This window comes from Mesoplodon densirostris, chromosome 12 (genome assembly GCF_025265405.1).
Source record: "Mesoplodon densirostris isolate mMesDen1 chromosome 12, mMesDen1 primary haplotype, whole genome shotgun sequence".
In the NCBI taxonomy this organism is placed as follows: domain Eukaryota; kingdom Metazoa; phylum Chordata; class Mammalia; order Artiodactyla; family Ziphiidae; genus Mesoplodon; species Mesoplodon densirostris.
Window position 1 is genome coordinate 80193558 of NC_082672.1, and position 17293 is coordinate 80210850.

Below are 17293 nucleotides of genomic sequence, written 5' to 3' on the forward strand. Positions count from 1 at the left end.
GAAGGCCACAATGCAAAGTTTACAGGAGTCACTTTTTCCATCTTGCTGTTTCACCTTCAGGTACTTCTAAATCACGTTTTCCCCTGCTGTCCTTCCATTTACAGAACAGACCAAGGGGCCGAGGATTCTGAGGTTTTCCTCCGAGCACAGATGCGGAGTGGGTGTTAGTGAAACCATCCACGGATGCAGGTGAAAGTCTGATGGTTACTGCTGCTTTTGCTCTTTGGATGCGGTAGCAGACAGCGTTGACTCTGTGGTCCGCGGGGACTCTGGGTGGCTGCCCAGATGCAGTCTCGGTAGCTCGGGGTTTCTATTGATGTGCTGCCCGGTCACCACCAGCTTTGTCTTCTGCCGTGGCCAATCCGTCTTCCTCCCGGACCAGCCGGGAGAGGGGGCGGGATGTGGACGGGACTCTCCCGCAGACGGCGACGCCTCCTCGGACCCCGATCCGCCCCCCGGGCACGTCCGAGGCCGAGGGAGGCGGGCCTTCCGGGGGGCAGAGCGGCGGGCGCGGCGCGCGGGGCCGGGGAGGCGGGAGCGATGGGCGGGCTCGGGCGCGGGCGGCGGTCCCGGGGCCGCGGGCTCCTCCCCGCCCTGCGCCCGCCGCTCGCCGCGCGCAGGCAGAGCGGGCTGGGCGCCGAGGTGCCGCCCAGCGCCCTGGCCGCGGCCCTGCCCGGGCCCTAGCGCCGCCGCAGCCGGAGCCCGGAGCCCCGCGCCCGCCCGCCCCCGCCTCTCCGATGGGCAACCTGCTCGGCGGGGTCGGCGTGCGCGAGCCCACCACCGTGGAGGACTGCGACTCCACCTGGCAGACGGACTCGGAGCCCGAGCCCGAGGAACCGGGTCCGGGCGGCGGCGAGGGCCCGGGGCGGGAGCCCGCGCAGCCCCCGGAGACCCCGGAGCGAGCCGGCGGCCGGCCCCGCGCCAGCCCCGCGCCCGATCGGGACGCCGAGGCGGCGGGCGCCGAGCAGGTACGCGGCCGGGGGGGCCTCGGGCCGGGATGGGGGGGGACGCCGCCGGGAAGGGGGCGGCCCCGGGCGACTCCCGCGCGCGGGGCCTGGGCGGGGGCTGGGCGGGGGCTGAGCGGGGCGGCTTGTCCTCCCCGCGCCGTCCCGCTGCCCCGGGACCCAGGCCTGCACGCGGAGGTCGCCCCGGGCCGTCAGCTGCCGGCCTGGGGCCTGAGCGCGGGCACGACGAGGCGGCCCCTCCGGGCAGAACCCAACTTGGAGGGGTGTCTTCTCTGCCTCCGCAGACGGGTGATGGAAGGCGGGGTGGGAGGAACCTGCCTCAGAACAGAGGATTGTGAAAACCCATCTAGTGCGTGTTATTGGTTAAAAACAAAAAACAAAAAAACAAAAAACCCGGAATGAGGTGGGACTGCGATGGAGCAGCGAGCCGTCTCCCTATGGCAGGAGTCCCCATCCGACGTTAAAACACCAGGGTTCCTATTCCAAGTCAGGCTTTCCAACCCAGGAGTTCAGGGCACGCTTCAAAATTCCTGTTTCACCCAGAAGACTTGTTGACCCAGCTGTGCTGAAGTCATTTGCCCACTACAATTCGGAGGAGGGTTTAGTAAGGAGATAAATATCCCTTTTAACCTCTGATGGACTGAAAATAATCCAGAAAACTTCAAAAGGAGGAGCTGCGTGGCCAAGCCTCTGAAGAAGTGCGCCTGGCGGAGCTCTGACAGGCTGGTGGTCCCGGGTCAGGCCCTCCTTCCCATCAGCCATGGGGGGATGAGGGCGGGAAGTGGAGCCCCAAATCTGATGTAACCACGGGCTCTTGGGTTGAGGAGAGGAATCAGCGGTATATTTTATAGGAAGGCTGCCTTCTACATCTTGACGATCACCTCTTTTTGGGTCGGGAGGAAACAGTCTTAGTGCAGGCTCTATGCTATCCAGGTCATTTCCATCAACTGCAGTTTCAGGGGTGGGGTCCGGTGGGAGTTGCTGTTTTGAGTCCCCACTTTAGAGAAAACTGAGGCTTAGGAGAAGCTTGCCCAAGATCATCCAGGGAGAGAGAGGTGCAAACCCAAGTATGCCTGTCACCAGCATCAGAACTTCTGACGTGCTGGAGTCGTGAATGTCACTCTGCCCCTTGCTGCTGGGTCATCTTGCCTCGGGAACTCAACCTCAGGGAAGTATGAGACACTGTATTCCAGTGTTCTTCTCTTCCACTTGTCTCCAAATGAAGAAACCTTCTGAAGAAGTTTGGGATGTCAAAAAACACCCGCTCAGGTTCAGTCCAACTAACCTGGTCCATCTATATAAAGCAGTTTTATAATTAATGTTTCAGTCAGTTAATTGCAAGCCCAGTAAATGGTAAATGGCACCAACCCTTCCTTTTCCCCTTGAATGATTAATTTGTCTTCTCAGTATCACCATGTAACTTCTACTTTTTAATGCTGCTTTTGACTGTCCACCTCATCTATTCCCTACACCCCACAGTCATTTGCAAGAACTACTGGAGCGAACTTTAAAGTCTGTCCCAGACTGACTACTTCTTACCAGCTCCAGTGCTGTATTCCTAGTCCAACTGAATAGCTGACAAACGACAGTGCCATTCACTGAGATGGGGAAGTCTAGGGGGAAAGCAGCATCCGAGGTTAAGTGAAGAATGCTCTTGGGTTTAATATGAGACATCCAAGTGGAGTTGGTGAGTAGTTAATTACAAGTGGAGCCTCAGTCCAGGACTGGAGTCATCAGCATGTAAGAGTGGATGTATTTAGGGCTTCCCTGGTGGCTCAGTGGTTGAGAGTCCGCCTGCCGATGTAGGGGACACGGGTTCGTGCCCCGGTCCGGGAGGATCCCACATGCCGCGGAGCGGCTGGGCCCGTGAGCCATGGCCGCTGAGCCTGCACATCCGGAGCCTGTGCTCCGCAACGGGAGAGGCCACAACAGTGAGAGGCCCGCGTACCGCAAAAAAAAAAAAAAAAAAGAATGGAGGTATTTAAAGTCCTGGGAAGATACGGGGTCTTCAAGGACCGTGAGAAGTGTGGTCAAGCCCTGGGCACCTCTCCACTGAGAGCACGTGAGGAGGAGGAACCGAAGATGAGGCTGACCAGGGGCGACCGATGAGATGGGAAGGAAACCAGGGCATCTGTGGCAGGTGACAGTGTTTCAGGAAGGAGAGGGCTTAGCTGGCCCCACGCTGCTGGGAGGTTGCCTGAGTTGAGCACCAAGAAGGATGCTCAGTGAGACGGAAATTTGTTAGGTGACATTCACAAGAGTCGTTTGGTTGTGGATGGAATGCGGAGGACGAAAGCCTGGTTGGGGTGGTAAATGGGAAAAGAGGAGACAGCCGGGGACTCTGGGCAACTCTCCGGTGAGGCTTTACTGTAAAAGGGAGCGGAGCCATGGATCTGTCATTCACATGGGGTTTGGGTCAGTTCCAATTTGCGTGTGTTTGTTTTAGGATGAGAGATACTACAGCATGTTTGCTGAAGGAAATGACCCAGAAGACAGGGACAGGGTTTCCCTGGTGGCGCAGTGGTTGAGGGTCCGCCTGGCGATGCAGGGGACGCGGGTTCGTGTCCCGGTCCGGGAGGATCCCACATGCCGCGGAGCGGCTGGGCCCGTGAGCCATGGCCTCTGAGCCTGCGCGTCCGGAGCCTGTGCTCCGCGACGGGAGAGGTCACAACAGTGAGAGGCCCGCGTACTGCAAAAAAAAAAAAAAAAAAAGGGACATTTTGGTGACACAGGAACTAGGAATAATATGTTAAGGAAGAAAATTGGTGGCTGAGCAGGTGAAAGCGGGTGGGATAGAGAGACCAAAGGAGCGGGAAGTTGGGGGGAGCAGGGACACTGCCTGCAGGTTGGCACATTTAGAGGATGGAGGAGGTGGGCGTTCCCGTGATCATCCTGGGAAATAGACAGGGTGTGAGTCATTCTCGTCACTTCAAAGATGATCAAGCTAGGATTCAGTTAAAAGCCTCACAAAGCAGCAGCAGAGTGAAGACTCAGCCCAAGTGTCCTGACTCCCAGTTTGGGGCTGTTGACATGAAACCACGGTTTCTATAATGATCCTTCGCATTTGGTGGAGCTGAAACTGATTCAGACCCAATTAGTTAGACTTGGAGCCCAGAGCCTGGGGTTCTCATTCTCCCGCTGTCGCTGGGCTCTGGGTGTTGGTGAAATTCTACGAGCCTGCGTTACCTTGTTTCTAAGATGGAAGCACTCCTAACTGCCTGCCAGGTGTGTTATAAGAATCAAAGGAAATGATATATGTGCTTTGTACATGGAAAAGTGCTTTCTGTACACATGTCGGATGATGAGTCATGGGGTTGTAGCTCAGGCTAAATAGATTCAGAAACCCGCTAGGCAGAGCTATTTTGAAACGTGTGACAAGGACCAGAACGTAAGCTTTGCCTTGCTTATGTAATGTGACAGAGTAGCCTGTATTGAACACCAGCGAGTTTGATAACTATCTCTGTACTTGTAGTAATAGTGAGAATCACGCCACTTCAGAAACGTGTGAAAACTGCTTAGAGGATGCCAGTCTGGCAGCACAGGTGGGGGCGGGGGCTGAGGAGAAGAGGGTAGGGGCAAAGCTCTTAATGAATATTCAGACCTAAACTTTGTCATCTGTTTCATCATTGTCACCAGTCTTGTTGCCCTTCTGCGTGACACTGGACCCAAAGCACGTTCCTGCACGTTATAATAGTATTGATACCTAGAGTTAGAGAATGTGAACTGATTATATTGACCTGTATCTTATATTTTCAAAATTATGTCATGGGGCTAGGAGTTTTGTTTAGAATTTAAATAGTGTGAGTAAACTACCACATATAAGTTACTACAATGTAATGTGAAGTTCATTCCAATTGAGAGCTTTTATTGCTTTGTGTGTATATATTTGAAAATTTCTAGCTTTAATCACATTGTATTATCACTGAATTAATGGAAGGTTATTCATACCTTTGTGTACTTGTTATGGTGCTGTAAAGGGTGGAATTTAGAAAGCTATTTAGTTTGTGTTAAAAGCCCCCTTTCCTTGCATTAATATTACTTGACTTCCAAGTACAGCTAAACATTGCAAAATTAATGACAATTTTCTTTGAGGAATTGATTTATTATCTTAACACTTTTCTTTTTAGTGTTATGTAAAGTATTCTAAAATAAGTTTGGTCAAAGTATCACTTGTGTAACCTCTGGTAAAATATAGGTCTTGAATTCATTTTAAGGATTCTAAGGTTTTAACGTTTCTACTGGATACCGATCCATAACATTTGGCCTCTATAGGCTTTTGGTGAATAATAAAGTTTTTTATTTAGTGAAAAACCTTAGGGCAAATGTTATTGGCTTCAACTCAGGAAACGAGAATGCCAACAAATGTTGCTAGTAAGCATTATTAAGAGGACATTTATAATATCTTCATTTATCTGGACATCTTGATACTTTTCAGGCTTTCTTTATGGATGTTCATTATTTTAAGTTTGTTCTGGAAACTTCTTGGTGAAATTATCTTGCTTCAACATGCAAATGGAATTTCATTTTTTATTTTAGGGGGCTGATTCCACTGAAGTATCTGCCAAACCAAAGAGAAGTTTTTATGCTGCGAGGGATTTGTACAAATACCGACACCAGTACCCAGTAAGACTATAGAATTTTTTTTTTCTAAAATATTTCCCTTCTGTTTTTGTTACTTTGTGGTGCCAGTGAGCAAATGTGCAAGGAAGGTCCCTGTGCCTTTTTTTATATGTTCATATGCTGGAGATTGATTTATTTTTTCCTTTAGCAGAACTTCAAAGATATCCGATATCAAAATGACTTGAGCAATCTTCGTTTTTATAAGAATAAAATTCCATTTAAGCCTGATGGTGAGTAATCCGCTACCTTGGTAAAAAACCAACTTTAAATAGTAGTACCGCTAGTCATTCTTTGTTCATTCCATGGTCAGTGCATTCATTGTTCATTGACTGGCTTTACTCTGCCCTGCCGTCCACTGTGTCCCCAGAGTCCTAGACCCTTGAGCTGTGAGCATCTGCTCAGCAGATTCTGGGGGAGTAACTTGAGGATTAGCAGTCCTTCCCACCACCTGTTTACAGTGGTGACTACTATCTGAAAGGTAGTGGGGGCCATTTTTGTGAGAGGAAAAGAGGAGCTTTTGAGAACCATAGAATATTAGATTATTAAGGAACCATAAGGGAGATCAAATTCAGTTTCATCATTTTAAAGATGAAATTGCTGGGTCTTGATGACCGACTTGATCATAAACTTGATCATAGACTTAGATCTGAGCTCCAGAGTTCGGTGTTCTTTTCACCGTGCCTAACCCGGAAAATCTTTGGAACATATTGAAAGGTGGTTTTACTATTAGGATAATCTTTCCTGTCGATTTTCAGGTTCAAGGTCAGGGAGCTAGAGCAGCCTCAGTTCAGCGTTTCAACATCCCAGGGAGGGAACTGCAGACACTGTAGATCTCCACGCAACTCTGTCAGATATACTGGCCCTCCTCCACACTCTACAGTTGCCCTCCCAGGATCTTTCCTAAACCTTTAGTGAGAGGGTGCAGTCTCCGTGGTAATATGCACAATTCACCCAGGCACCAGGCCGTGGTTCATGGTGGGCGTCCTCATTTTATCCAGGTCAAACCAGAAAGCTGGCTGCTCCCCGTCCGTAGAGCCCTTGTCTCTGTGAGGTGACCAGATGGCCCTGGCTGCTGCTCTTTACTCTCAGTGGAGACCCAGCCAAATCCCCAGCAGCGTGAGTCAGGGAATGAGGGTCATGGATTGCAAAGCTCTCCGAGTGGCAGGACCTTGCATTCTTTGATGAACTAACTGGCTGAAGAATATCTAAGGAATTCCTTATATTTGTGCACTGGCAGACGCACCAGTTGGAAATTAAGATGTAAGAACATTGCTGCAATGGCCAGGTCCCCTTATCTTCATTTGATTTCTGGCGTCCCAGCAGTCTGCCCTGTTTTGGAAGGAGCCCTCTAGATAAAAATGCCCTGTTGTATTGACTAACGGTAGAAATGTACTGCTTTATTTACTAATTGAAATAGTATTAATTAAATTAGTTAGTTTTTTAGGACATGGAGTAAGAAAACCTTTGAAGAAATGCAATGATAGATAGCTAATTTGACTGTGATGTGAATTTAAAAACATTTTCCCAAAGGAATGCCTTCAAAATATTAAAAACATTGAACATAGAGATAATGACAGTATTTAATTAAATTATTTTTATGTATCTAACAGTGAATTTATTTTTGAGGTGGTAATTTAGAGCAATAACTTAAAGCAATGCATTAATTTTTTGTAATCTTTATCACAAATGTTATTTGGAAATCTTATAAGACCGGTGGAGGTCAGAAGTTTTAGTTAAGGTCACATAAAATGTTATTCTAGTTTATTATATAAATTACATCAACTCTCACTTTCCTTCCCAGTATGTGTGAACACACACACACACACCCCACGCTTGTCAGTAAGCATAAGGCTGCAACGATGTACGTTACTTGTTAAGTAGGAGGAGGGATAGATGGAAGGGGAAATAAATGGGAAATTATGGAGGTAAATGGCTTCAACATGCTGATGATTAAAAAACAGCCTTTTACCAAAAACCCTGAGTGTGGACCTCTAGTACAAACTGGTGATCTCTGGAGGAAACGAGAAGGAGATGAGTTACGTTTAGTAAGATATTAGGTTGTTGTGTCTTTTCCTATAAAATTGACTAAGTGGCTGCACAGTCAGTTGTGACTAGACAGATTTGGGAAGCAGAGAATTTTGCCGTGATAAGTTCTTAAGGAGAAGAACTGGATGTGGTGAAGAAGGGGGCTTACGTTTCAGAACCAGAAAGACCTGTGTTCTACTCCTGGTTTTGTTAGTGTGTGACTGAGCAAATCACACCATGTCCTCAGTGGTAAAGTGGGGCTGGTGACGCTGGTTTGAGACAGTGCTGGGTGGATTCAGCGGGCTGGCTACACCCTGTGTAATCCCGGCCCCCGCCACTAGGAGGCGCTCACCACCATTTCCTTTCCCTTTTCTCTCCTCCCTTTACTCCTTTTCCCTGCTTCTCTCCTTTCTCTTCTTCCCATCTTTGTCTCCTTCCTTTCTTTTTGCCTGGCATACATTTCATTTTTATTTGATCTAGTATTTCAAGAACTCTGTGGCCCTCCAGGGCAAGCGTTGGCCAACTTTCTCTGTACAGAGCCAGAGAGTAAATATCCTCAGCTTTGCGGGCCACGCAATCTCTGTTGCAACTACTCAACTCCCCTGTTATGATAGAAAATACGTGAATGGGTGTGCCTGGCTGTGTTCCAATAAAGCTTTATTTATAAAACAAATGGCAGGCCATAGGTTGCCAGCCTCTGCTTTAGAGTAACTGTCCAATAGCGCTTTCTCCCATCTGAGGTGCCATAAATTTTTTTTTAGAATTAGACTTGTTACATAACGAGTATATGGCATAGGGTATTCATCTTACAAAAGCATTGTTGTTGTGTGCTGTTGTTAAGTTTTAACATAAGGCTTAAGCGATTCAGTCTTAAAATGCCTCCAACAATGTTTTACACGTCTGGTTCGTGTTCTAAATCTTTACTCTTTAGGTGTTTACATTGAAGAAGTTCTCAGTAAGTGGAAAGGAGATTACGAGAAGCTGGAATACAGCCACACCTACATCCAATGGTCAGTCGTGTGCTCTCTCTCGCACTTGTTTCATCATGTGTGTCTCCCAGGCAACATTAATATAAAAATATTATTTTTCTAAAACATAGGCTTTTCCCCCTGAGAGAACAAGGCTTGAACTTTTATGCTAAAGAACTAACTACGTATGAAATTGAGGTAAGGCAAGCTCACTTCATTCGGTATGAATTAGCCAAATAATATTGCCATTTGATGGCCCTGGTAAGTCCGAGTCACCCAGCTGACTTTTCGTTTTTCATTAGGAATTCAAGAAAACAAAAGAGGCAATTAGAAGATTCCTCTTGGCTTATAAAATGATGTTGGAATTTTTTGGAATAAAACTGATAGATAAAACTGGAAATGTTGCTCGGGCTGTAAACTGGCAGGAAAGGTTTCAGCACCTGAACGAGTAAGTAAAGCCCCGCAGTGCGAGCAGTGCGACCCGGGCTGGCGTGGTGTTTTCCCCGGGTTGGAGTTCTCTATGGCTCATAGAACAAGCTACAGATGGACTCAGGAATTTGAATTCAAAAGCTCGTCTGAAATGCATTTTATTCCTGTTCTGTATTCTAAAGCAAAACAAAGCAGCAGCCAAAAAAGAATGACATTCCAGGTAGAAACGCGGCGGCCCCGTTTCAGAGCCGTTTCTTCCTGAAGCATCTCCTTTGCCACCAGCCAAGTGTGGCTTCGCTCCCTCTTTACACCACGTTGCTTGGCCTTCGCGGTTGTTGTTTGTGTACACTTTTCCAGACCCATCCCCTAGGTTGTGAGATTCTGGTAGCTCAGCACGCTCCTCGGGCACAGTGCCTTCTTAGATTAAATCCATGAATTAAGCCTATGACATATAAAAATCATTTCATAAGACTGACAGGTACTCATACATGTTACTAAGGAAGAGGGAAAATTAGAATCTTCGCCATTTAGATCAAAACCAGAAGCCCATTTTTGGTTAATAAAGCCAAACACCTGGAAGAAAATTTTACCAGTTTATTTGGAATTGATTTGCTATATTCTTTTGCTTGAATATTTATAATTTTCATTAACACTTATGCCCAAAGTTGGGTTTTTTTATTATTATTTTCTTTGCATGCAAACTGGCTTTTTTTTCTTTTTAATTATAGGGTGACTTTTGAGCACTGGACTATAAAACCAACTTTAAACATTTTTAACACATTGTAATTAGCTGAACTGGGCAAGTACTAAGAGAAAAAAAATTAAAACTAACCTAAGAAATTTTTCTTTGCCCCAAACAGAATTTTTTGCATTGCTTAACTAAATTTTTTGCGTTTTCCTAGAACTTTTATCTTGCTTGTGTAAAATGAGTATGAGTATAGTATTAATGTTTAAGCCTTCCATTTACTTTATTAGTTATAATCAACGCTGTTAAAATGGTAGCTTGCACTAAAACATGCAGGATATGGGCATAAAGCTTTATGATCTTGACCAGAAGACCCATTAACTCATACCTCAAGTTCACTTTGATTTCTGTAGAGCGCTTATAGCAGAAGTATATATGCCTCTGCCTAAGCAATGCAGGTAGCTATCTCCAGACAGAGTTTCTAAGCACTTATGTCAGACTGTCACAGAAAGCTGTGTGCAAGTAGCCTGTCGACATGAAGGACGGCAGAAGGCAGCCTTTGAAGAGGATCTGGTAGCATCTCATCTTCCATGTACCCACGACTATCGTTTTAGAGAATCTCCACCTGGTTTTGTTTTGGTCGGAATAGCAGTCATACTTAGTAAATGTTTGTTGAATGAATAATGAGGAACAAAACAGGTTTGTCTGCCTAAATCCTCCTTGGGGTTTTATTGTCAGATCCTCAAATTAGTAGCTGGAAGCCGCCCTTCTGAAGGCTGTCGTTGAGTGATGTCCTAGATTGGCGCAGGGAGGGGAACCTGACCCCTACTGCCCCATGCTGCTCCCTTTCTTTTCACCATCATTTTTCCTTTCCGTGGGTATTGCTTACGGCTTTTATTTGTGTTTTAATCTGTATGACATCTTGAATTTTTCACAGTAAGCAGGGAACTCAATACATTTATCGTAGCCTAGCGGATAAAAAATATTGAATGAAAATCAAGTGAAATAAAGTTTAGTGAACAAGTGACCATGACTAAAAGAGGTAAAACATTTTCAGACACGAGAGTGCAGATGTATAGACCAACCACTAAGATGGATCTCCAGTTTTATTTGTAATCACCTTGGATTACGGAGCTGTATTTTAGACCCTGGAATCTACTCTCACTTTTACTTTCTGTCTCCTGGTTCTTGGCTTCTGTGTGTCCTTTCCTCGCTAACCTGCTCTTCCTGACAGCTTCAGCCCTTCTTACTACCCTTACCGCTGTCTGGAAACCCAGCTTCTCTCTTTTTATCTGCTACGTGACCCCAAAGTCTACTCACAACTCTAGGAGAGTGGGGGGTTGTTTTTGTATTTCTTTGTGACATTTATTTCAAATCATACTGAAACACCCCATTTCTTTCTTGTATGATTTTGTCTATAATCCTGATCTTCATTCTCTTTAACCCAAGTGTTTGTCCTTTTCTTCTTTATGTAAACTTTTTAATTGGAGAACGTGTTGATACAGATACGTGTGCACAGACATTTTATCTTGGTCATTCATCCTGGACTGGATATGTGAGATTGAGCTGCTTGCAAATATAGTAAATTTTGTTGTGTAGTGTAACTCTTCTTTGGGATTTTTAAAGGAAAACATTCTTCCACTTCTCCATCTCTCTCTTTCTCATAGACTTATGAAGCAGATGTTGGGATTTTACCACCAAGTTTTTAGAGTATGCAAACTCTACATTGGATCAGTCTTGCTGATAAAAACATTGTCTTAAATTCACTCAAATTTGTATTGTCTCAAAAGACTGGTACTTCCTAACTATTAAAAAATACAGATTCATAAAACTGAAATGTATCTGTGCTATGTTGTACCCTTTGGCCTTCAAAGAGTCGAACAGTAAGAGAACACTATTTTGGTAAACACCCAGAAGGCTGGAGATAATGAAAACTGCTGGACTTGTCATTTCTAGTGTCTGGGGAGCCCACATCATTAAGGGTTTAGTTTTGTCCAAACTAACTCTCTTCTTAAAATATAAGGCCATGGAACCACACACTTCCATCCCTCAACTAATTCAGTATCCTTCTCCATGCTTCCCAAATAACTTGCTAGTTATTCCTAAGTGAATAGCAAGCACTTGTGGAAGCTGAGGCAGGTGTATGCGATGCTTGTCTAAAGTTCAGTGTCTGAGGTATAGACAGGTTTGGGGAAGTGAGGAATAAGTGGTGCAATATTGGGTGAGCAACTAACCCAGGCTGTTGATGACATACATGATCAATACACGGACCTGAAGGTTCCCTTAGGATGCAGCCAGGTATTTGTAATAAAGCAACTCTTGGGCTGAGTGAAGTAGGGGGGCAAGATTATGAATCGTGACAAAATAGGTTTGGAAAGTTTTCATCTGCTAATGGCTTTAGTTTTGGGACAAAAAAAGAAAGATGTTAGTGCAATCTGGGGAAAGAGGAGTCTTTGCAGTCAATGCCCTTAGAAGCAAAATTTTAAATTCTGTGATAGGGAAAGAGGAGGTGAGAGAGAGGCCACAGACGGAAGAGAATGAGGTGATTAAGGTGGGATAGGTACACCTATGGTAGACCTTAGTACCAAACCTGAATAATACCAATACCAACAATTATATTGATGTTAAATAGTGTCTGAAATCTATTGAGTTCCACATGCTCGGCATATATGTCAGCTAATTTGATGCTTACAAGTGCAGTGAGGTGTGGGCCCTTTTCCCCACGTTACAGATGAGGGTACTTGAGCCTTAGAGGTACCATGATTTCACGTAGCTGTTGGTGGCACAGCTAGGGTGTGAATTCAGTTCTGACTCCAAAGCCTACACTCTTTGCTAAATACGTCAGTTCTGCCTCCTTTGTCAGAATTGTTCTAGCAAGGTAGAATGGTTTCTGCTGCTTTCCTTCTGAGTTGGTTGATACGGCGGGTTCTGCTGGCCCGCTGACCCTGTAAGTCGTACATTTGGCTGGGAACCAATGCTCAGCACTGCTTACCTGTGACAGGTACGATACATTTGTGTAGTAGATAGTCATCCTCAGTGTATTAAACAAACAAACAGCAATTCGACATCCGTGGGAATACATTTAAAATCTAAATGTTTTTCAAGTACGAAGAACTAAAGGGAAAAGGCGAATTTATTTTATGCGTTGGAGTTTTACATAGATTGGCATTACGCTGAGGTACAGGGGTTTCACATCTTCTGTTTTATTCTTCTTAGCGGTGTCTACTCCGACTTTTAGCAAAGTCATTACAAGGCATGTTTTCCCACCTTACGCTTCCATCAGAAGTAGTTTCCCAGTGGTTTTTATGCCCCTGCTTTCCGCCACCTAATTTTCCTCCTTCGTTGTATTCAATCCTCTTCCAGGTCTCAGCACAACTATTTAAGGATCACCCGTATTCTGAAAAGCCTCGGCGAGCTTGGATATGAAAGTTTTAAATCTCCTCTTGTAAAACTTATTCTTCATGAGGCTCTTGTGGAAAATACCATCCCCAATATTAAACAGAGCGCACTGGAGTATTTCGTGTACACAATTAGAGACCGAAGGGAAAGAAGAAGACTTCTGCGGTTCGCCCAGAAACATTACACGCCCTCGGAGAACTTTATCTGGGGACCACCCAGGAGGGAACAGCCCGAGGGCAGCAAAGCCCCGAAGACCCCCGCCCCGCCCACCTCGGGGCACCACAGCCAGACGTCTCTGCACAAAAAACCCAAGGACTCCAAAAATCCCTCTGCAGCTGCGCGTGTAAGTAGCAAAGCTGCCGAAGACAAAAAAGTGGCCCCTAGGGAGCCGGGGGAGGAGACAGACTGGCCTAGCTCAGAGGCCGGCAGTGAGGCTGCCAGGCCAGGAGACCCAGAGAGAGAGGGTGATGCTGACAATTCCAGTCCTCAACCAGAAGAGACAATTGCTCACGCGCTGGAGAAAAAGGAGAGTGTGTCTCCCTCTGAAAAAGATGAAGAGCGTGAAAGCCATAACAAGGACTGTGAAAGTCCCGGAGAAACAGGTTCCCACGATGACGCACTATTACAGTGAATTATCAGGAAGCCCACAAACCCGTGTGGGTGAGGAACAGAGGCCACGTTTCGGAGGGTAGCCGGCTGTTGGTGATCTCTGTTGTAAGCACTTAGTTGTCACTTGGTTTTGCTTTTGGATGACAATGAATTTAATATTTAACCGGAAGTCTGAAGACAGGACCCAATTAATGAATGTATTCTGTAACACTTTGGGGATGTGAGTTTTCGAATCCTGTACACAACAATTACTTTTAAATTATTTTCAATGTATCTGGAAATAATCATGTAGTCTTTGATATAGCAGATACGTTCTTTGGAGAGACTCCACTCTACATGAAGAAGATCAAGAGGATCATTTCATGAGGTTGCCACCCCTTTGCCTGATTTATGGATTCCTTTTTTTTTAAGCTGCAAGAAAGAATTTGGTCTTCTCAGATGTATTCGGAAGAAATTGGGCGTTTTCTCATTACAGCACCTCAGCATGCTTATTTTTAGTTTCTGGTAAGTGGGATGGATGTTCCTGGGGAGATATACCTGCCCCTCCCCGTTTGCCGGTCCTGCTGTTTTTCCTCTTCCCCTCTCCATTCTCTCCCTCATTGGCCACCTGTGTCGGCTGGCACGTGCATTTCTAGTGTACATTCGGATGATCTACTACAGTGACATTTACGTGGCATAGAGGGGACTGTCGGCTGTATTATTTCAAGAATTTGCTTTGTTTAAAATAATAAAAATGGTTTTCTGTGTTAAGTGCTTAAAAACAAATGTTGATGCAACAGTCCAAGAAGAGAATTTTGCCTTCTATGGCTGTTCTGTACAAATTTGGTGCTTGTTTCTGAATGCAAATGACTAAAGAATTAAAAAGAAAGGAAATTATTCGTTTTCAAAAGGCATGCATCTGGCACTGGCAACAAGGCAGTGGTCCCTAAAACCATGAATATCTCAGTGTTATGTGGACTATGACATTAATATGGCTTAGTCCACAGTGTATCTTTAGAAAAAATATAATCTGCTGCATCTGTAAGTTGTCAAAGCTCGAAACTGAGAACAGACTGGACATCCCATATATTCAGTTTTAGTAAGCACTGAATGTGTTAATATCGGGTAAGAGCAAATAACTTTCTTGCTTATACTATAATTACTAATTATTACACATTTGAAAGCAATCAAACACTGTGGTGAGAACTTCAGAGCATACGTACAAATATAGTGAAAACAATTCACAGAAAAAAATTTTTTTCACTTCATTTCATTTAGAAAGGAATTGGCTTTTGTGTGTTTCTTAGGCTCTTAAGGGAAGTTCTATTCACTTTAACCCTCAGAGAATTTTTACTATGTCCTATTTTTAAATCACATTATGTCATCTTCTGTTACCTTTATTGACCAGAGGATTTTTAGCAGAGGGTTTCTAGAAAATAAACACACAACTAGTATGCTTTAGAAGGGTTTCATTGCCTTGAAGTTTACGTGAAACATCGTTGTTGCTCAAATCTGACTTATTTTATATGAATGTTAGTAACGCTCGTGTTATATATTGTATTCCAATAAATATAGAATATTTTTTCACTACCATTTCTCATAATATGACAGTTTTTGCTTTCTACTGTTTTGCGAAGTGAGCATTAGGATTTGGGGAAACAATTCTGCTTTTGCATTTCAATTTCTTTTTTTTTTCCACATGGACCTTCTAATGGCCCCATCGAGCTCAATAAACAGTTTTACAGCTTAGGGCATGAGAGTAGGTTGTCACATTGGGCTGAATTGTAGGAATATGATTCATTTGAAATACCTTACCAATTTTGCATACATGATAAAGTGTTCACACCACTTTCTAAGTGCATAATGTTAACATTTTGTGACCAGATATTAAAATATTAATAAGTGGACAGATACTAAAAGAAATGGATATAATCTAAATCACTTAGAAACTTAGTAGTAGATCAGAACCCTTAGAAGTAAAAATGTTTCATTCAATAATTTAACTTTTAGCATATTCCTAATTAGGGATTTGATTAGATTGTACTGTTTAATTTGAGAATATTTAGTCTCAAGGGAAAACTGCCTGGCTTCCACTTAAAACAGTGGCCTTTTTCTACCATGTTGTTTTGAAATGCATACTCACATGAAACATTATGATTCCTACATTTAATCTGTAAATAACTTATGAGAGAATTCTTCAGTGGAAACAAGTGAGAGGATGGCATTCCTTTTGCAGATGAAAATTATGAACGTCTAGAGTTTTTTTCTATTAAGAATACTCTGTACAATCAATAGTTTTAAAATAAGATCTATAGGTGTGTCTTTAGGTGTGTGTGTTATGACATGAAACAACCCTCTGGGTTTGACTGTGATGTTTTGTATTTTTAAGAACTACCATGTGCTTGCAGAAACTTACTAAGAAGCTGTTATAAAAACGCAGTGGAGCATGGCCAAATAACTAGAAACTTTATTGAATTTTTGTGAATATATAGACCTTATCATTGTACCATGGACTGTGAAGAGACTAAGTATTGGCTATTGATAAAATACTAATTTGCATTTCAGGCAAATAGATGTTATACCGCTTGGTTAGTCTAGTATATTTCTAATATTTTGTGCTTTCATATCCCAAAGGAGACATATGTGAAAATATTTTGAAATACTGCAAAGTGATATATAATGACAAGATATATTTCTGTAGAGAAAAAGTTTATAACATTAAGAGTATTGTACCGTTATACATTCTCATAAGAAACTGACAAGAATCATGACAGAACTGAAAATATGTCTGCTTTCTCTAAGTCAGGTCCAGTTCTCAGTTCAAAAATTATTTGGTATAGTTTTACTTTGAATTTTAGTTTTGAGAAACAACCTGTTTCAGTTTCAAGGAGAAAACAAAATTTATGACTCTGGAGTTACCAGAGAAGTTCTGAGATTTTTTGCTAAGTATTAAAAATATAAAGATTATGTTTAAAAATTATCTACTTTGTTTCTAGTTTTTACACTTTAACCTGACAGAAGGAATGCTCTGGTGAAAAAGGAAAAATATTCTAGTACAGTATTACATTTAAGTTACTCTCTAAAAAATCATTTTAGAAAGTAAACTTCCTTATCAAGTTGTCAAAAATTGGTAGAACTGATGGAGAGAGAATATTTGTTTAATTGTTTAAAGTTAAATTTCCCAAGTTTATAGTAGAGTTATGGTTGAGTGTATAATCTACTGAGTAACTAAATCAAGCCAGTTTTTTTGTCTTCTATAATTGAGGCTCTTCTAAAAGCTTTATTTTCTAACCTGAGAAAAGAAGGGCGTTCTTGATCTTGCTTGATTGTAATTGCATCTGTGGGTCTCTCAAGTTTATTTGGGGTGAGTGGGGACTCTTTGTTATAGGAGTAGTTTTGAAGATTTCTGTTTTGTTTCCCACTTAAAAAGTCCCCCCCCCCCTTTTTTTTCCTTTGGGGTCTATCCATTAAGTGTAAGGTAAGCTGAAGTTACACAAGCAAGAATCATTTCAAATGTAGGTGCCGTTGTAGAAAATGATGGCCTGGGTCAGTAGGATCTGGAAAATTAGGGGTGTACAAAGGGTTGACTTCTTTCAATTTAGAATTCTTTAGTG

General features: G+C 43.6%; 1 protein-coding gene across 2 annotated transcripts; it reads left to right on the top strand.

Annotated features, from left to right (window-relative positions):
• The first annotated feature begins 672 nt into the window (after window positions 1–672).
• OGFRL1 (opioid growth factor receptor like 1) lies at window positions 673–14450 on the top strand. 2 transcript variants are annotated; one of them, XM_060114709.1, is made up of 7 exons: window positions 673–968; window positions 5502–5588; window positions 5734–5815; window positions 8542–8620; window positions 8710–8776; window positions 8881–9026; window positions 13056–14450. In XM_060114709.1, exons 1-7 carry the CDS (start codon window positions 738–740, stop codon window positions 13720–13722), a joined length of 1359 nt encoding a protein of 452 aa, XP_059970692.1. In that variant the 5' UTR covers window positions 673–737; the 3' UTR covers window positions 13723–14450. The 2 variants fall into 2 exon arrangements, with proteins under 2 accessions (XP_059970692.1, XP_059970693.1); XM_060114710.1 differs by having other exon boundaries at window positions 5737–5815.
• The last annotated feature ends 2843 nt before the right edge of the window (window positions 14451–17293 follow it).

Excerpts from the sequence above, each read along its gene's own strand:
- OGFRL1 (XM_060114709.1), top strand. The coding sequence starts at position 738 with ATGGGCAACCTGCTCGGCGGGGTCGGCGTGCGCGAGCCCACCACCGTG. Across the intron at positions 969-5,501 it reads AGGCGGCGGGCGCCGAGCAG|GGGGCTGATTCCACTGAAGT; the intron begins GTACGCGGCCGG and ends TTTTTATTTTAG. Across the intron at positions 8,621-8,709 it reads AGCCACACCTACATCCAATG|GCTTTTCCCCCTGAGAGAAC; the intron begins GTCAGTCGTGTG and ends TCTAAAACATAG.